This window comes from Podarcis bocagei (assembly GCF_964188305.1).
Source record: "Podarcis bocagei genome assembly, chromosome: 17".
Classification (NCBI taxonomy): domain Eukaryota; kingdom Metazoa; phylum Chordata; class Lepidosauria; order Squamata; family Lacertidae; genus Podarcis; species Podarcis bocagei.
In genome coordinates, this window is record NC_138143.1 from 4740077 (window position 1) to 4753489 (window position 13413).

Sequence of the window (13413 nt, forward strand, 5' to 3'; positions counted from 1 at the left end):
ACATGTCCACATATCTATGTAGTGCTTGGTTGGTACATTTATGAACATTTATGATGTATATTTTATATATCTAAGACCTTAAATTTTTTATGACACTAGCAAGAGAGCCGTGTTCTCCCTAGATAACCAGCCCGGTCAACGCACTCGCCAAGGGCAGCCCCACTTCGAGGGCGCTGGGACGTGGCCGAGGCCTGCGTCACTGCGGCCAGAGCTGGCGAAGCGCCACGACGCTCGGCTTCCCCCGGCGGCGCCGGCCTCTCGCCGAGCCAAACGCGCGACAGCGGACGGGACTGAATCCGCGGAGCTGCGGCTTTTGCCGAAGAGGGGCAGGAAGTGGGAGGCCGGGTGGCGGAAGAGGAAACAGCGCGGAGCAGGCGGCTCCCATTGGCTGCCGCGGGTCCCGCCTCGCGCCCTGACTGGCTGCCTCCCCGGGCGTCGCTTCCCCAGCGTCCTGATTGGCTGGGGCGCGCAGGGGAAGCGTTGCTGCTGGAAGGAGCAAGGAAGCAGGGAAGGCAAGATGGCGGTGCGGGAGGCGGCCGGGCTTCTTCTGCTGGCGCTGCTGGGTCTGGTGTCCGCGCAGACAGGGCAGGTGCCCTTGGTGGCTTGGTCCAGCCGCAGGTAGGTGGGCGGCCCTGGGCTGGGGGGGGGGCGCGGTGAGGCTGGCTTCGGCTGGGGGCAGATCCGCAGACGGCTTGATGCGCACCGGCAACTCGCCTGTTTCTCTGAATGTAGTGGTTCTCCAAGGGGGAAGATTCAAGGGCAAACACTATTTTTGGGGAATCATGGAATTGTAGAGTTGGACCGCGAGGGCCGTCTAGTCCGGCCTCCTGCAGTGCAGGAATCTTTTCCCCCACAAACCCTGAGTTGAGGCGTCTCATGTTCTGCTGAATGTAATGATTCATGTTCTTACGTAGCTGCGTTGTTTTGTACTCTCTAGATGTCCCATGATTTGTGTTCTGGGTTATAAATCGAGCACTGCCAGGAGTTGTTTGCTTTTGTTTTCCAATGTATTCGGTGTGCCACAAGCAAGTTTTTATTCTGAAAGTACTGTATGGCCCAGACAAGAAAAGCTTGAGAACCACTGACCCAATGTCTCTTCAGTTGCTCTGGGTTGCCCTTGTTCACACAAGCCGCTTCAGGTATTGAAAGTGTGCTGCACTGCACTTGGAAACACAACACAAATGCATGTTTGCAAAGGTGGTGTTGTCTGGCAGGTTTGTTCATGAGCTGCGTTGAGTGCAGAGTTTGGTGGCTTTTCTGATTGATTGGTTCACTTATATTCCGCTTTCCCATAATGAGCTGCACCCAAATCTAGGTTTAGGTACATAAATGCATTGCAAAACCAGAGTTAGCCAACAATAAAGTTTCTGGTACTGGACAGCATGAAACATTCTTCTGTTCTCATCAGAGAGGGGTGGTTGATGTCTGAGTTTGTAACTCAAGAATGACAGCTTGGGGCTTTCTTCTGTGTATGTAGTGGGTTATGAAAGTAGCCTTGCAATATAGTGAAGTCAATAGGTTGCTGGGTACTGTCATGTCTACTGGAGAGTAAGAGTAGAAATGCACACTCCTAGGGTAGGGTGGAAGGCTGGTTCTAGGGATCTTGGCATGGCAGTGAGGAACTAGGGTGGCCCATTGGGTTGCCTTGTTCCTGGAAGTGTGTTCTTATCAGCCCAGCCACAGGGACAAGCACAGATTAAATGCTAAAAGGAGAAAGAGCCAATTCAAATTTGCTCCCTAGTTCATTCTTTGGCCATCTGGAGAAGGCTGTCAGTCTCACAACTGCTTTATAGTGGCAAAAATGTTTGCCAGTTCTAAATACGTGTAGCCAGGGATTGTAGAGAATCCCAGATTTTAAAGTCTCTAGACACATTTGTAATTAAAAATCATAATTGTATTTGAGCATATTGCTATTCCCTCACACACTCCAAAAGCATAATGTAGCAAATGCTTTATAAAATGGGGCAATTGAGCAACTCATTGTTGGAAAAACAGCAGCAGATTTGGCACTGTAGGCTCACAATAATGATGATGATGATGATGACTATTACTGTTACTTTAAAGATTTCTTATGTGCCTTTCACCGCAAGATCCCAAGACCTCTAATGACAATACAATATACAATTATGAAAACAGATAAAACAGTTACAATGATAAAACAAGTAAAACCATTCCAAATGTAACAGAATTTATTGTATAAATTCAATAAAAAGGTGTGTACCACAAAACAAAATACGTGAATTGTCAAAGTATGGAAGGGACAGGAAAGAGCAACATACAGATAATGGCAAGCTCCCACCTTTGGGGTAAGTCGTTCATAAATACTCCTACTTAGCACCTAAAGGTAAATTTGTTTTCCTTGGTCCCCCTCCTCATTTCACACGATGATGATTTAATATTTCCCTCTTTCGCTTCATTTTCTCCTTCTGACACCTATATCTTTGATATTTTCTGACTCTCTTTACTTTTCTCTTTTCCCTGGCAAGGGGGAGCTACAGTTCTAAAGTGAGAAATTGTATTGGAGGTGGAATTGAGAATTAAAAAAGGCTTCTTTGGACTGCCCTGAGCTCAGTGTGGTGCTCTCCAGATATTATGGACTACAACTCCTATCAGCCCCAGCCAACATGGGTATTGTACTCCAAATCATTTGGAAGGCACTAGACTGCGGAAGTCTGCCTTAGATGAAAAACCCTTGGTCAGTTGACCAGAGTCTGATTAAGACTGTGCACGTGCAGAAGTGTTTGTGTCCTTGAAACATTTAGTAACCAACATGGTGTGGGTGTGAGAAGGATCGGCATTTGGTTTTCCTACCACCACCACCCTTTTTTAAAGTAGCATCCAGGTTTTAGAGAAGATATTTGATACTGCACTGTCTTGCTCCTCCTCAGAATTGTGTGGTTTGTTCTCATTTTTCAGTTGTAGAAGCTAACAATGGTGATTTCCCCACTGAGAATATGGTTGAGTTGGGGGTTTGAACCCAGCCTGCACGTGGCACATAACTTTGAACACTAAGGCCACATCTGCACTATACATTTAAAGCATCATCAAAACCATTGGGGTTTCTCACGAAGCATCCTGGGAGCTGCAGTTTGTAAAGCATGTTGAGAGTTGTTTGGAGACACACACAAACCCCCATTTCTTTTACCGAGCTCCAATTCTCAAAGTGGTTTAGCAGTCAATCCCTCTTTTCGGAGAACTCTGTAAACATTTCCTAGGATGCTTTGGGGGGGAAGCCATGACTGTTTAAAGCAGTATGATATTGCTTTAAGTGTACAGCAGAGTGTAGATGGGACCTGAGTTGGCCTCATCAGCAGCTATATAGTGAACACAAACCTTCATTGGGTTTCTCTGCCCTTTGTTTTCTAATGGGTGAAGTAGCCCTTCAGTCCTCATAAAACAGACAAATATACAGTCGCACCTTGGATCCCGAATGCCCTGGAACGCGGATGTTTTGGCTCCTGAACACTGCAAACCTGGAAGTGATTGTTCCGGTTTGTGAACATTCTTTTGGAATCCAAACGTCTGATAGGGCTTCCATAGCTTCTGATTGGCTGCAATGAGTTGCATTGATTGCGCTTCCTGCAGCCAATCAGAAGCCGTGATTTGGTTTTCGAACGTTTTGGAAGTCCAAGGTACGACTGTTTTCCTATCTGCTAGTCTAAGAGTAGGGAGATGGCACCTGTGAAATAAAAGACAATCTATGTAATCACAACTGCTCTTTTTATGACCCTGTTTCTGTGTCTATCCCTTTCTCACTATGTGTCTCTGTCTTCCTTTTGTGAATCCAGCTCCTTATGGTCTCCCTTGGCAGTACCACATGAGGGCCATGTGGTGACAGAAACTCAGCTTGCAGCTTTACTGGACTCTGCACTAGACGGTGGACCTCACAACGTGCTGCTGTTCCTTCAGGAGAAAGTGAGTCTGGCCCCTGGCAGACACAAATGCACCACAGATGCAGATCTTCAGTGAAAAGTTTTCCTTCCTAAGGAACCCTGGGGTTTGTTGTGACAGTGCTGAGAGTTTGTAGAATTATGGAGGTCATTTAGCTCAAACCTGTGCTCAGTGTAGGCTGTGCAGTGCAGGAGGCAATGGCAGCACCCCTGGCAGATGGCCATCCAGCTTCTGCTTAAATAGCTCTTACCAATAGGAAGTTTCTTCCGCTATTTAGTCAAAATCTGCTTCCCTGCAATTTCCGCCCATATCTTCTAGTCCTGTTCTCTTGACAGCAGAGAACAAGTTTGCTTCATCTTCTGCATGACACCCCTTCAGATATTTGGAGACCACTGTCATGTTTCCTCTTAATCTCCTCTTCTCCAAGCTAAACAAGCTTGGCTCTTTTATGGTTGGGAGCCATTAACTGGCTTGGCAGTTTTCAGTTATTCACTTTTTACTGCAGGCATACCCTTCAGCCACCTCTCCCCCACTTAATCTAGTTCTCATTTCAGAGGTCGGAATTATCTTCTGGAAATGGCCTTTTTTTCAACCATAATTCAATAATTGTCCATAGGGCTGTTTCCACCCATTTCATCCATTTGGGGCTTGAGCAGAAAGAGATGCTTATAATCTTTTCAGATCTTGTACAGCATAAAGGAGAAGAAACTTTTTTCTGCTGGTCATGTGAATTGGGTGTCTCATGACTCTCTATTTAACACTTCCTCATTCCATTTATCACCCCCCCCTTCTCTTTGCTAGTTCCTCTGATGATGAATTGTGGCTAGGCTGTTTTTGGCATCTGTTTGTTAACATGATTGGGGGAAAATATAAGATGGAGGCTGGAGAAGCTAGGCTGCTTCCAATCTGGAGGGTTTGGGAGCCTGCAGAGTGCTTGCTGTCAAAAGCTGCTCCTAGTTTTTTCTTTATTCTGTGTGTTTGAACAACAATCGGAATGAAAAAATATTTTTAAACACAATATAAAAGCATCACTGTGAAACATTAAAAATTGTACTTTTAAAAAGTTTTTAAAAATCAATCTTCTCTCCCAGCTCAGTGTTGAGGATTTCACAGCTTATGGAGGGGTTTTTGGAAACAAGCCAGACAGTGCCTTCCCCAATCTGGAGGTAAGTGAGAAATGGGGAGCTATACTTTAGGCAAGTTGCCGGTGTCTCTCCCTGCTTTTATATATACGTCTATACTTTTGATGGGCCACTGCACTGCAGTGCTGTGTCAAGAATATAAATAAAAAAGAGGAACTTTAAGAGCAATTGTAAATTCAAGTTCTGGTACAGCTAACTAGGGTTGTGCTTTTCCCATTCCTCCTCTTTCCATGGTCTGCAGTGTAAGATGGAGCATCTCGCTCCTGCTGTTTGATCCTCTGTTGGCCCTTCAGATGTTGTTAGGCTCCAGCTGCCATCAGCTTCAGCCAGCATGGCCAGTAGTGAGGGATAATGGGCTTTGTAGTCCATCAACATGTTAAGGGACACATGTTCCACTTCCTTAGGTTGCAGCAATCTTTATCAACTTTGGGTCTCCAAATGTCCCCAACTCTCATCCCTAGCCAGCAGGACCAGTGGTCAGGGAAGATGGGGGTTGTAGTACAGCAACATTTTGGGACCCAAGGTTGAGAAAGGCTGGATTAGAGGATAAAGTGAAGAAAAATAACTTGAGCTGGGGGATGGGGGAGAAACTTGCATCCTTGGACAAAGTGTGGAATAAAATTTTGATTATACTTTATTCTAGCTACAACGTTAACAAGCTCTAACCAAGTTTTGTATTGGCTAGAATTGGAAGATGCCAACAGTTGGGTGTAGGTCTGAGAAAAAAATTAAATACATGTACATTTCCTCTCTGTACTTTTCTTCTGAATTAAATAAAAGATAACACAACAATAACTTGTTTCTAAGCTGTCAGAGGCTTTGCTGGATATTGGCTCTTCCAAAGAACCCAAGGTGTATGAGAAACCTAAATAAATTATATTTTTGGAAAGGAAATTACAAATTGAAATATAAAAGAAACATAAGATACCCTGCTGAAGATGCTCAATATTTTTCATCAGGGTAGGATTCTGAAATGCTTCAAAAGTGCATTGCACAAAACTTAACTCCTGGCTTTAGAGAAGTTCTTTCTAGAGATGGAAATGATTCACTGTCGTATGGAATGATGTCCTTGGAAACAGTGAAACAGCCAGTGCATGAACTGAGTGTCACATTCATTGGTCAGGGAAACACTACCTTCTTCTTAGAAACAGTTTTAAAAATTACTTTATGCTAGGAATCAGTAGATTGTCATGCTGGCCTTTAGTAGTTGACCTGCCTCCTGGCTCCACGGTCATCTAGCAGCAGCTGTTCTATCAGACAATAGCAGAGGGAGAGATGGGAATTCAGGGCCTCTCCATTGACTCGGCTGAAAGACTTAGCAGTTTCTGGCTCCTTCTCTGCTTGAACTTGTCCCAGTCTAGCTAGTTGTTTCAAAAATTCTGTAACTAAGAAGAACTAGTCCCTAAATTTGCTTCCCCCAATTTTTCCTTTTACAGTGGTGCCCCGCAAGACGAACGCCTCGCAAGACGGAAAACCCGCTAGACGAAAGGGTTTTCCGTTTTGGAGGCGCTTCGCAAAACGAATTTCCCTATGGGCTTCCTTCGCAAGACGAAAGCCCATAGGGAAATCTCTGGGACAGCGGGGAAGCGCAGCGCGTCTTCCCCACTGTCCTCGGACCTCCTCCGAAGGCTGGCGGTGGGGCGGAGAGACCTCCTCCCGCCGCCAGGCTTCAGAAGGATGCTCCGAAGGCTGGCGGCGGGAGGAGGGCTCTCCGCCCCACCGCCAGCCTTCGGAAGGCTCCTCCGAAGGCTGGCGGTGGGGCGGAGAGACCTTCTCCCCACGCCAGCCTTCGGATGGCTTTCCTGAAGACTTGCGGTGGGAGGAGGGTTTTCCTTCCCACCGCCAACATTCAGAATGCTGTTCTGAATGTTGGCGGTGGGGAGGAAAAACCCTCCTCCCACCGCAAGCCCCGGGAACAGAGGAGAAGCGCTGCGCCCCTTCCCCTCTGTTCCCGTACCTGTCCTGAAGGCTTGCGGTGGGGAGAAAAGCCCTTCTCCGCACCGCCAGCCTGGCAAGCGGTTTCCATAGGAACGCATTAATTGATTTTCAATGCATTCCTATGGGAAACCGTGCTTCGCAAGACGAAAAACTCGCAAGAAGAAAAAACTTGCGGAACGAATTAATTTCGTCTTGCGAGGCACCACTGTATATTGTGACTTCTAAATTGTAAGCCTGAAGGCAGGGACTGTCTTTATTATTGAGATATGTAAGCCCCCCTAGGATTCCTTTATGATGGAGAGCAGGATAAAAATACTGCAAATCTGCAGTGGAATGCCAGCAGTGTTGGTGCCAAATTCTCATCCCACGTGTACTACTTCTATGAAATAACACCTCTGTCTCCCTTACCAACCTGCCTGCTGTTTTTATGTTTTTAAACTGCTGTTGCTGGGGGAAGAAGCCGCCTGGAAGCATTCTTAGAAGGGTGCATAAACTTGATCAAAGGAGAAGCAGTGTGTATGTTTTCCACTATATGTTCAGAACAAGGACTAAGTTCATTCTGGAAAGTCCAACCCTTTTCAGCAAGCAAGATGGACATGTCTGGATTTAAACGGCTGCTGGATTTCTTATGCAATGCAAACGTATATCTGTGTCTTTACTGCAAACTGTCTGTGGTCCATTAGTGTACCTCTTGTGGCCACACAGAATTTTAGATGCCTTGCAAGTGGGGGGCATTGACAATAAGCCTTCTCAACACACAGCTTTCTTGTTCAACACATTGTACATTTTCAGAAAGTTGTGAGTCTCGGAATGAGCTCTGAATTCCATCCACAGCTGTGTGGCAATTGATGATGGGTGTCTGACATTATCTGGAAAGCACCAGGCTGGGGCAGGCATGCTGTTTGCCTTAGGAAATCCTATGGCTCTGGCTCTAACTCTTAACCATGTCTTTTTGACAGAATGCGCTTGGTGCCGCTCCGTCGTCCTTGGTGCTTCCATCTGTGGATTGGTTTGCAGCCAGTGCTGTCCCCGCCTTCTTGAAGGCCAAGCTGGGCATATCTCCTCTTCACGTCGATCAGAACACCCTGCAGGAGCTGCGGCTCAACGCCAGCCTGCCAGCCCTGCTGTTGATACGACTGCCGTATGCCACGGGGTTTGTAACCAGCTCCATAGTACATTTCATTACGTTGCCAAGGGGCCCCATGGCACTGGATGCAAAGTGGAATCTTCTGCCCGGCCCCACGACAATGCCCTCTCCCCCCAGGTCTGGGCCCCCTCCATGCCCCCACTATCATGCCTGTGCTACTGCCAGCCCCATCACCACAACTGTACCCGTGGCTGCGTTGCTGCCGCAATGCAACAGCAGCGGTAAGGGTGCAATGGTGAAGGCATTGGGGCCATGTTAGCAGTGCAGATGAAACCCTGGTGGGGCTGGCAGCAGCACAGCGATGTGGGCAGATCTTACGACTGAAGCAAATTGCTTTACCTCCCCTAATGCATGAGCTGCCCTGGTGTATTCCTGTGTCTGTGAGGTTAACTTCCAAAGAACAGAGCATCCTGTTTAGCATGAAATTTAACATTCTGAGAAACTTACCCTATTTTAACTTTGAAAGAGCAAGTTTCCAGCTCTCACGGTTGACACCCCTTGGCACCCCAAGATCTTAATGTCTTCTAGCCTGCCATTGTGTCTTGGCATTTGTACCTTCCTGTTCTTATAGGGTATATGGACACATCCCTCATTTACTGCTTCAGAACTCCCTGTTCCCAAGTGTATATTATACTTCCCTTAGAACAGCCTTCTCCATCCTACTGCCCTCCCATCATGCCTGATTAGCCATGCTGGCTGGGGCTGATGGGGATTGTAGCCTAAAACATCTGGAGGGCATCAAGTCAAGGATGGCTGCCCTGGTGTTCAGTCCGCTACATGGTCTTAAAATGTACGTTCAGTTGCCAAGGTTGTGGACTCTCTTCTATCCAAGATAATTGTACATGGAGAGGCAATATGGTCACAGATGCCATTGAACTAATGACAGAAACCTGTCCCACCGCCTAGGATGGCATTGACGACATTTCCTATATACAGAAGATAACAGAACTTATTTCTCTCTCTTTCTCCTCATCCCCCACCTTCCAGCTCTAGTCTCATGGCCCCAAAGGAAGTTCTAACCAGCAATGGTGAGCATTGTGGAGCAGGGTTGTTTGGAAGCTTTTAGGATGGGGCTGAGTTTGGGTTGAGAGGTCACTGCTTGGAACGTCTGGCCTTGCATTTAGCTTTCTGGGTGGGTATTTGTTTCCTCGCAGTTTGAGGTATTGGGCTCCTTCAGGAAGAAGGGCAGGATATATGTTCAGTAAATAGGGAGTGGGGGAGCAACTAGAATCTGCATATTTCTCTGTGAATTAATGCATGCAAATGAGCCATAGCTGTAAAGTGACTGTTGTTCTCTGAGAAGGGACACCAGTCTTATAGGAAAGCCAGGAAGTTTGGTGCATTTATAAATGAGGCTGGATTCTTAGGTTACAAGTAGTGCTGTGTAGGACTGAAGTTTTTTCATGGGCTTGTGCTTTCGTAAGTGGGAGTCTCTAGCCTTTGGAGAGTTTCTCTTTCTAAAACAAGATTTCTCCTTGCAGATGAAATTCTTGGACAAGTTTTGAGTGCTCTTCAGTCCGAGGACATCCCCTACACAGCCATCCTGACTGCTTTGCGGCCCTCACGGGTACATGACTCTTTAGATTCCTATCCTACCGTGGTTAGATACCTGTTCTGAGTGTTCCTCCATTCCCGGGAATGTCCTTTCATCTCATTAACTTCCATTTATGCCCTGCCTTTAGGCCCCCAAACATTGTTCCCAAGGCAGGCACATTAATGGGATGCAAGCATTTGAGAACAATTAAAATACAGTAAACTAAAAATACATTAAGATAGTTCTAAAACCAGCAGGATTATTTGTTTTGTGTTTTTTGCTAAGAAAGCCAACACTATAGGAACTTGGTAAGCTTTTAGAGCAAGTTTTCCAGGGAACCGGTGCCATTATTGAGTGGGCCCTGCTGTGTTTGGCTACCACAATGACTACGGATAGCCATGGCTCTTAAAGCAACGCATCCTGATCTTTTCTAAGCAAAGCAAGAGGTGGTGGGGAAGGGAGGCTCATTTGGGGGAGGCACTTACAAGTTGAAGCATAGGCAGTTCTCTGAAGCCTCTCAATCCCATTTTACTGCCCTATTTTCTCCCTCTCCAGGTTGTTCGAGATATCTCTGATATGGTTCCTGAGAGGCTGGGTCGGCAGCTGCTCCAGAAGGAAACTGCGGCTGCACCACTTCGGTTCCCTGTCACTGGGACCCCACAGATACTCTTCTGGGCCAGCAACTTCTCCGTGGCTTTTAATGGCTCAACATGGCATGATCTTACTAACCTCACATTTGGAGAGCAACGCTCTGTCAATGTGGACGAGTCCAAGTGGACGCCTAATGCTTCTGAGTGAGTTGAGGGCTGGCAAAGGATCTGAGATCAGGTTCATGATGGATGGTAGAAATGAAGAAGAGAGGGCTTGAGGCAAAAGCAGAAACTGGGACAGTTGGGGAAAGCAGGTGGATGCAGTAAGGATGTTAGCTGCCAGTGGTGCTGAAGAGGACCAAATGTGTGTGCACCTTGTGGTGGCTTGTCTAAATCTAGCCACTTGCAAACAAATCTCCATATAATTACTGACTGATGCAGTTTTGCTTCTCCAGCCATGATGGAGTGGGGGTGGAAGTCCTGTCTCCAAACCATGAGGAGTCCTGCTCACCACTGTCTCTGGGTTCTCAGAATGCCTGCATTTACCTGCAACTTAACTCTCTTTGGTCTTACGAACTAGAAACTGGGCTTAAAATACTCCCTCTTCTCACAAAATGGGTTAAGGGCTGAGGCAAGGCTATAGAAATGATGGGTGGGAGGGGAAATGTTGTCCCAGGGCTATGCAGACTTGAGGGGATGTATATTGCGGGTTTTAACGCTGCTGTTTTCTTTCCACATTGTAGGTTGGTACTGAAATACTCAAATGTGGGTGGGTTTCCATTGAAAATCACGTAAGTATGATGGACCCAGCTCCTCAGAGTTTTGTTTTTATGACATATATAATCACTTAGCAATTTATGCCTCCCTTTTTGAGTCTTAAGGCCATAAGCAACCAGGTGGGCAACATTTAGTCAAAACTTTTAGAGGGGCTTAGAAGTCCCCAGTAAAAGGAGATGGGAACTATTTCAGGGAGTAAGATGACAGAGCCCTGCCATTCCAAAGAGATTCTGCAATTGAAGTTTGAGAAATACTTCATGATTTGGGGTGGGCTGATGGTGGAGTCTAACTGGATTTTAGAGATCTGCTCCAGGTGACCTTACCAGCTGTTGGTCTTCACTTTCTTTGCACCCGTTCTCCTCTCAGGTTCCGCATGACAAACATGCTGTACCCAGTTTCTGCACGGTACTGGTTTACCCTCCACAATGTGGAGCTGGTCAGGCCTCAGAACCCCCCAGCTCTCTTCAATGCCACCCAGATTGTGGCACCCAGCGATTATTCTTTTGCCTGCACCTATGTGACCAGTCATCCAACATCCTCAGAAGCCATGTTAATGCCTAACAACAGTTTTGCTAGCCAGTGGAAGGTGCTCATGGTGAATTTTCAGGTATGTTGCAGTGGGAGCGTATACTATAGTAGACTTTGTCAATAGTTTTTTCCACTGCTCTCTGTTTTAGATCCTTTAGAAAGACAGTTCATTGACAATCTCCCTGTGATGTACTGTTTTGTGACCCCTACCTTGGATCAAGGCATTACAAGCTCTTCTAGCAATGGGAGATATATGGGTATCACTTCCTTTCTCTGAGCAAACCCTAAGGGACTCTTATACCCCCTCCCACAGCCCTCTTACAGTCTAGAACTAGAACTAGGTTTCATCCTATGCTGTGTTAACAGAATGTGTTGAGGGAGGTGGGGGACCACAAATCAGCCTCCATCACTAACGCATGAACTCTTTTCCCTTTTAGATCCAGAGCTATAACGTGACAGGTGAAAGATTTTCTTACGCCAGTGACTGTGCCGGCTTCTTCTCTCATGGAATCTGGATGGGGTTGCTGACCTCCCTGCTTCTTGTTGCCATTTTCACCTATGGCCTCCACATGGTCATGAGTCTCAAGACTATGGACCGTTTTGATGACCCCAAGGGACCTACCATATCTGTGCCCCAGACGGAGTAGGGGCCAGTTGATGTACTCCCTGCTCTGGGATCTTTCTTACAGGGCTGGGTTTGTTCTGTTCATTCCATCTGTTGTCACATCTCCTTCCCCCCACCTGCCCAGCACAATGCATTAAACCCTATTGGTCCCAGTCCCTTAGCCTTTCTTCCTTCTACTTCCTTTTGCCCAATAGCTGCTTCTCCACTGACATTCCTTGGTCACTTCTTTTCTCTCCTTTGATTCTTTCTAGCTTCTCCAGCCTAATGCATCCCAAGGGACATGATATAAACAAGAGGGGAGGTGCAGTTTTACTATTGTATGGAAGTGCAAATCCTATGTCTATTGCAGCATCAAGGCTGTCTGCACTGAACTTTGCTTGAAGGTAAATATCTTCAAGGATACACTGCCATTCCCCTTCAGTTCTGTCCAGCGGGACAGAATCAGGCCTGCTTTCTGATGTACATCCTCTAAGTTTGTTGTGATGTTTAAAAGTTTCCTTACCTTGCCCCCTTCCCAAATCCTTGTTTGCAGCTGTATTATAAGTGCTCCCCTCCTTATTTATTTATGTGGTATCTGTGATTAATTCTGTTTACAGTGACTCAGTATTTGGGACACCATGCTGTTCTTGATCAGGGTGGGTGGGGGCTTCCTTCCTGTGACCCCTTGCTGTTTAGTCAACTTGAAGAATGTGAATAAAAGAGAGTTCTGGTGTGTGTGTGTCTGTCTGTCTATGTCTAGCTCCTCTAGGAAACACTGCAAGTGAAGAGATCCCGAAGCAGCTTTCTTTTGGGGTTGACCACTAGAAATGTCTTGCTACTCAGTGTGTAATCTTCCTATCTTTTCTCCCCCTTCCTGCAACCAGTGTCGTAGTCCAGTGATAAATGATTAACATTACTGGGCAGGCACACGGGCATAGTGATTTTGGGGGTACTTTAAGGTATCATAATAGATACATAGGTGTGTGCATACACACAAACAAACACACAGTAAGAATGTGTTTGTTTTCTATATGTTTCAGATCTTCAAAAGTATAAATATATTGTTCAGCAACTAGCATAAGCTTGGTGCCTCTAAACTTTTGCATCGTAATGATACCCAACTGGTATCAATAAATGTAAAGAACTAGACTAACAAGGCATGCTCCTTCAGTTTAGGTATGGCTGTGGGCTTTTACAGAAGGTAGGAAAAGGTTAGCTTCCTTACCAGTATAGAAAGGATAAAGTTTACTCATGATATAAAG

At 46.2% G+C, this 13413-nt stretch overlaps 1 protein-coding gene across 1 annotated transcript; it reads left to right on the plus strand.

Annotated features, from left to right (window-relative positions):
• The first annotated feature begins 459 nt into the window (after positions 1-459).
• ATP6AP1 (ATPase H+ transporting accessory protein 1) lies at positions 460-12884 on the plus strand. Its single transcript, XM_081177212.1, has 10 exons — positions 460-618; positions 3789-3915; positions 4983-5057; positions 7931-8124; positions 9106-9146; positions 9600-9685; positions 10208-10446; positions 10986-11033; positions 11386-11626; positions 11985-12884. Exons 1-10 carry the CDS (start codon positions 518-520, stop codon positions 12192-12194), a joined length of 1362 nt encoding a protein of 453 aa, XP_081033338.1. The 5' UTR covers positions 460-517; the 3' UTR covers positions 12195-12884.
• The last annotated feature ends 529 nt before the right edge of the window (positions 12885-13413 follow it).

Excerpts from the sequence above, each read along its gene's own strand:
- ATP6AP1 (XM_081177212.1), top strand. The coding sequence starts at position 518 with ATGGCGGTGCGGGAGGCGGCCGGGCTTCTTCTGCTGGCGCTGCTGGGT. Across the intron at positions 10,447-10,985 it reads TGGACGCCTAATGCTTCTGA|GTTGGTACTGAAATACTCAA; the intron begins GTGAGTTGAGGG and ends TCCACATTGTAG. Across the intron at positions 11,034-11,385 it reads GGGTTTCCATTGAAAATCAC|GTTCCGCATGACAAACATGC; the intron begins GTAAGTATGATG and ends TTCTCCTCTCAG.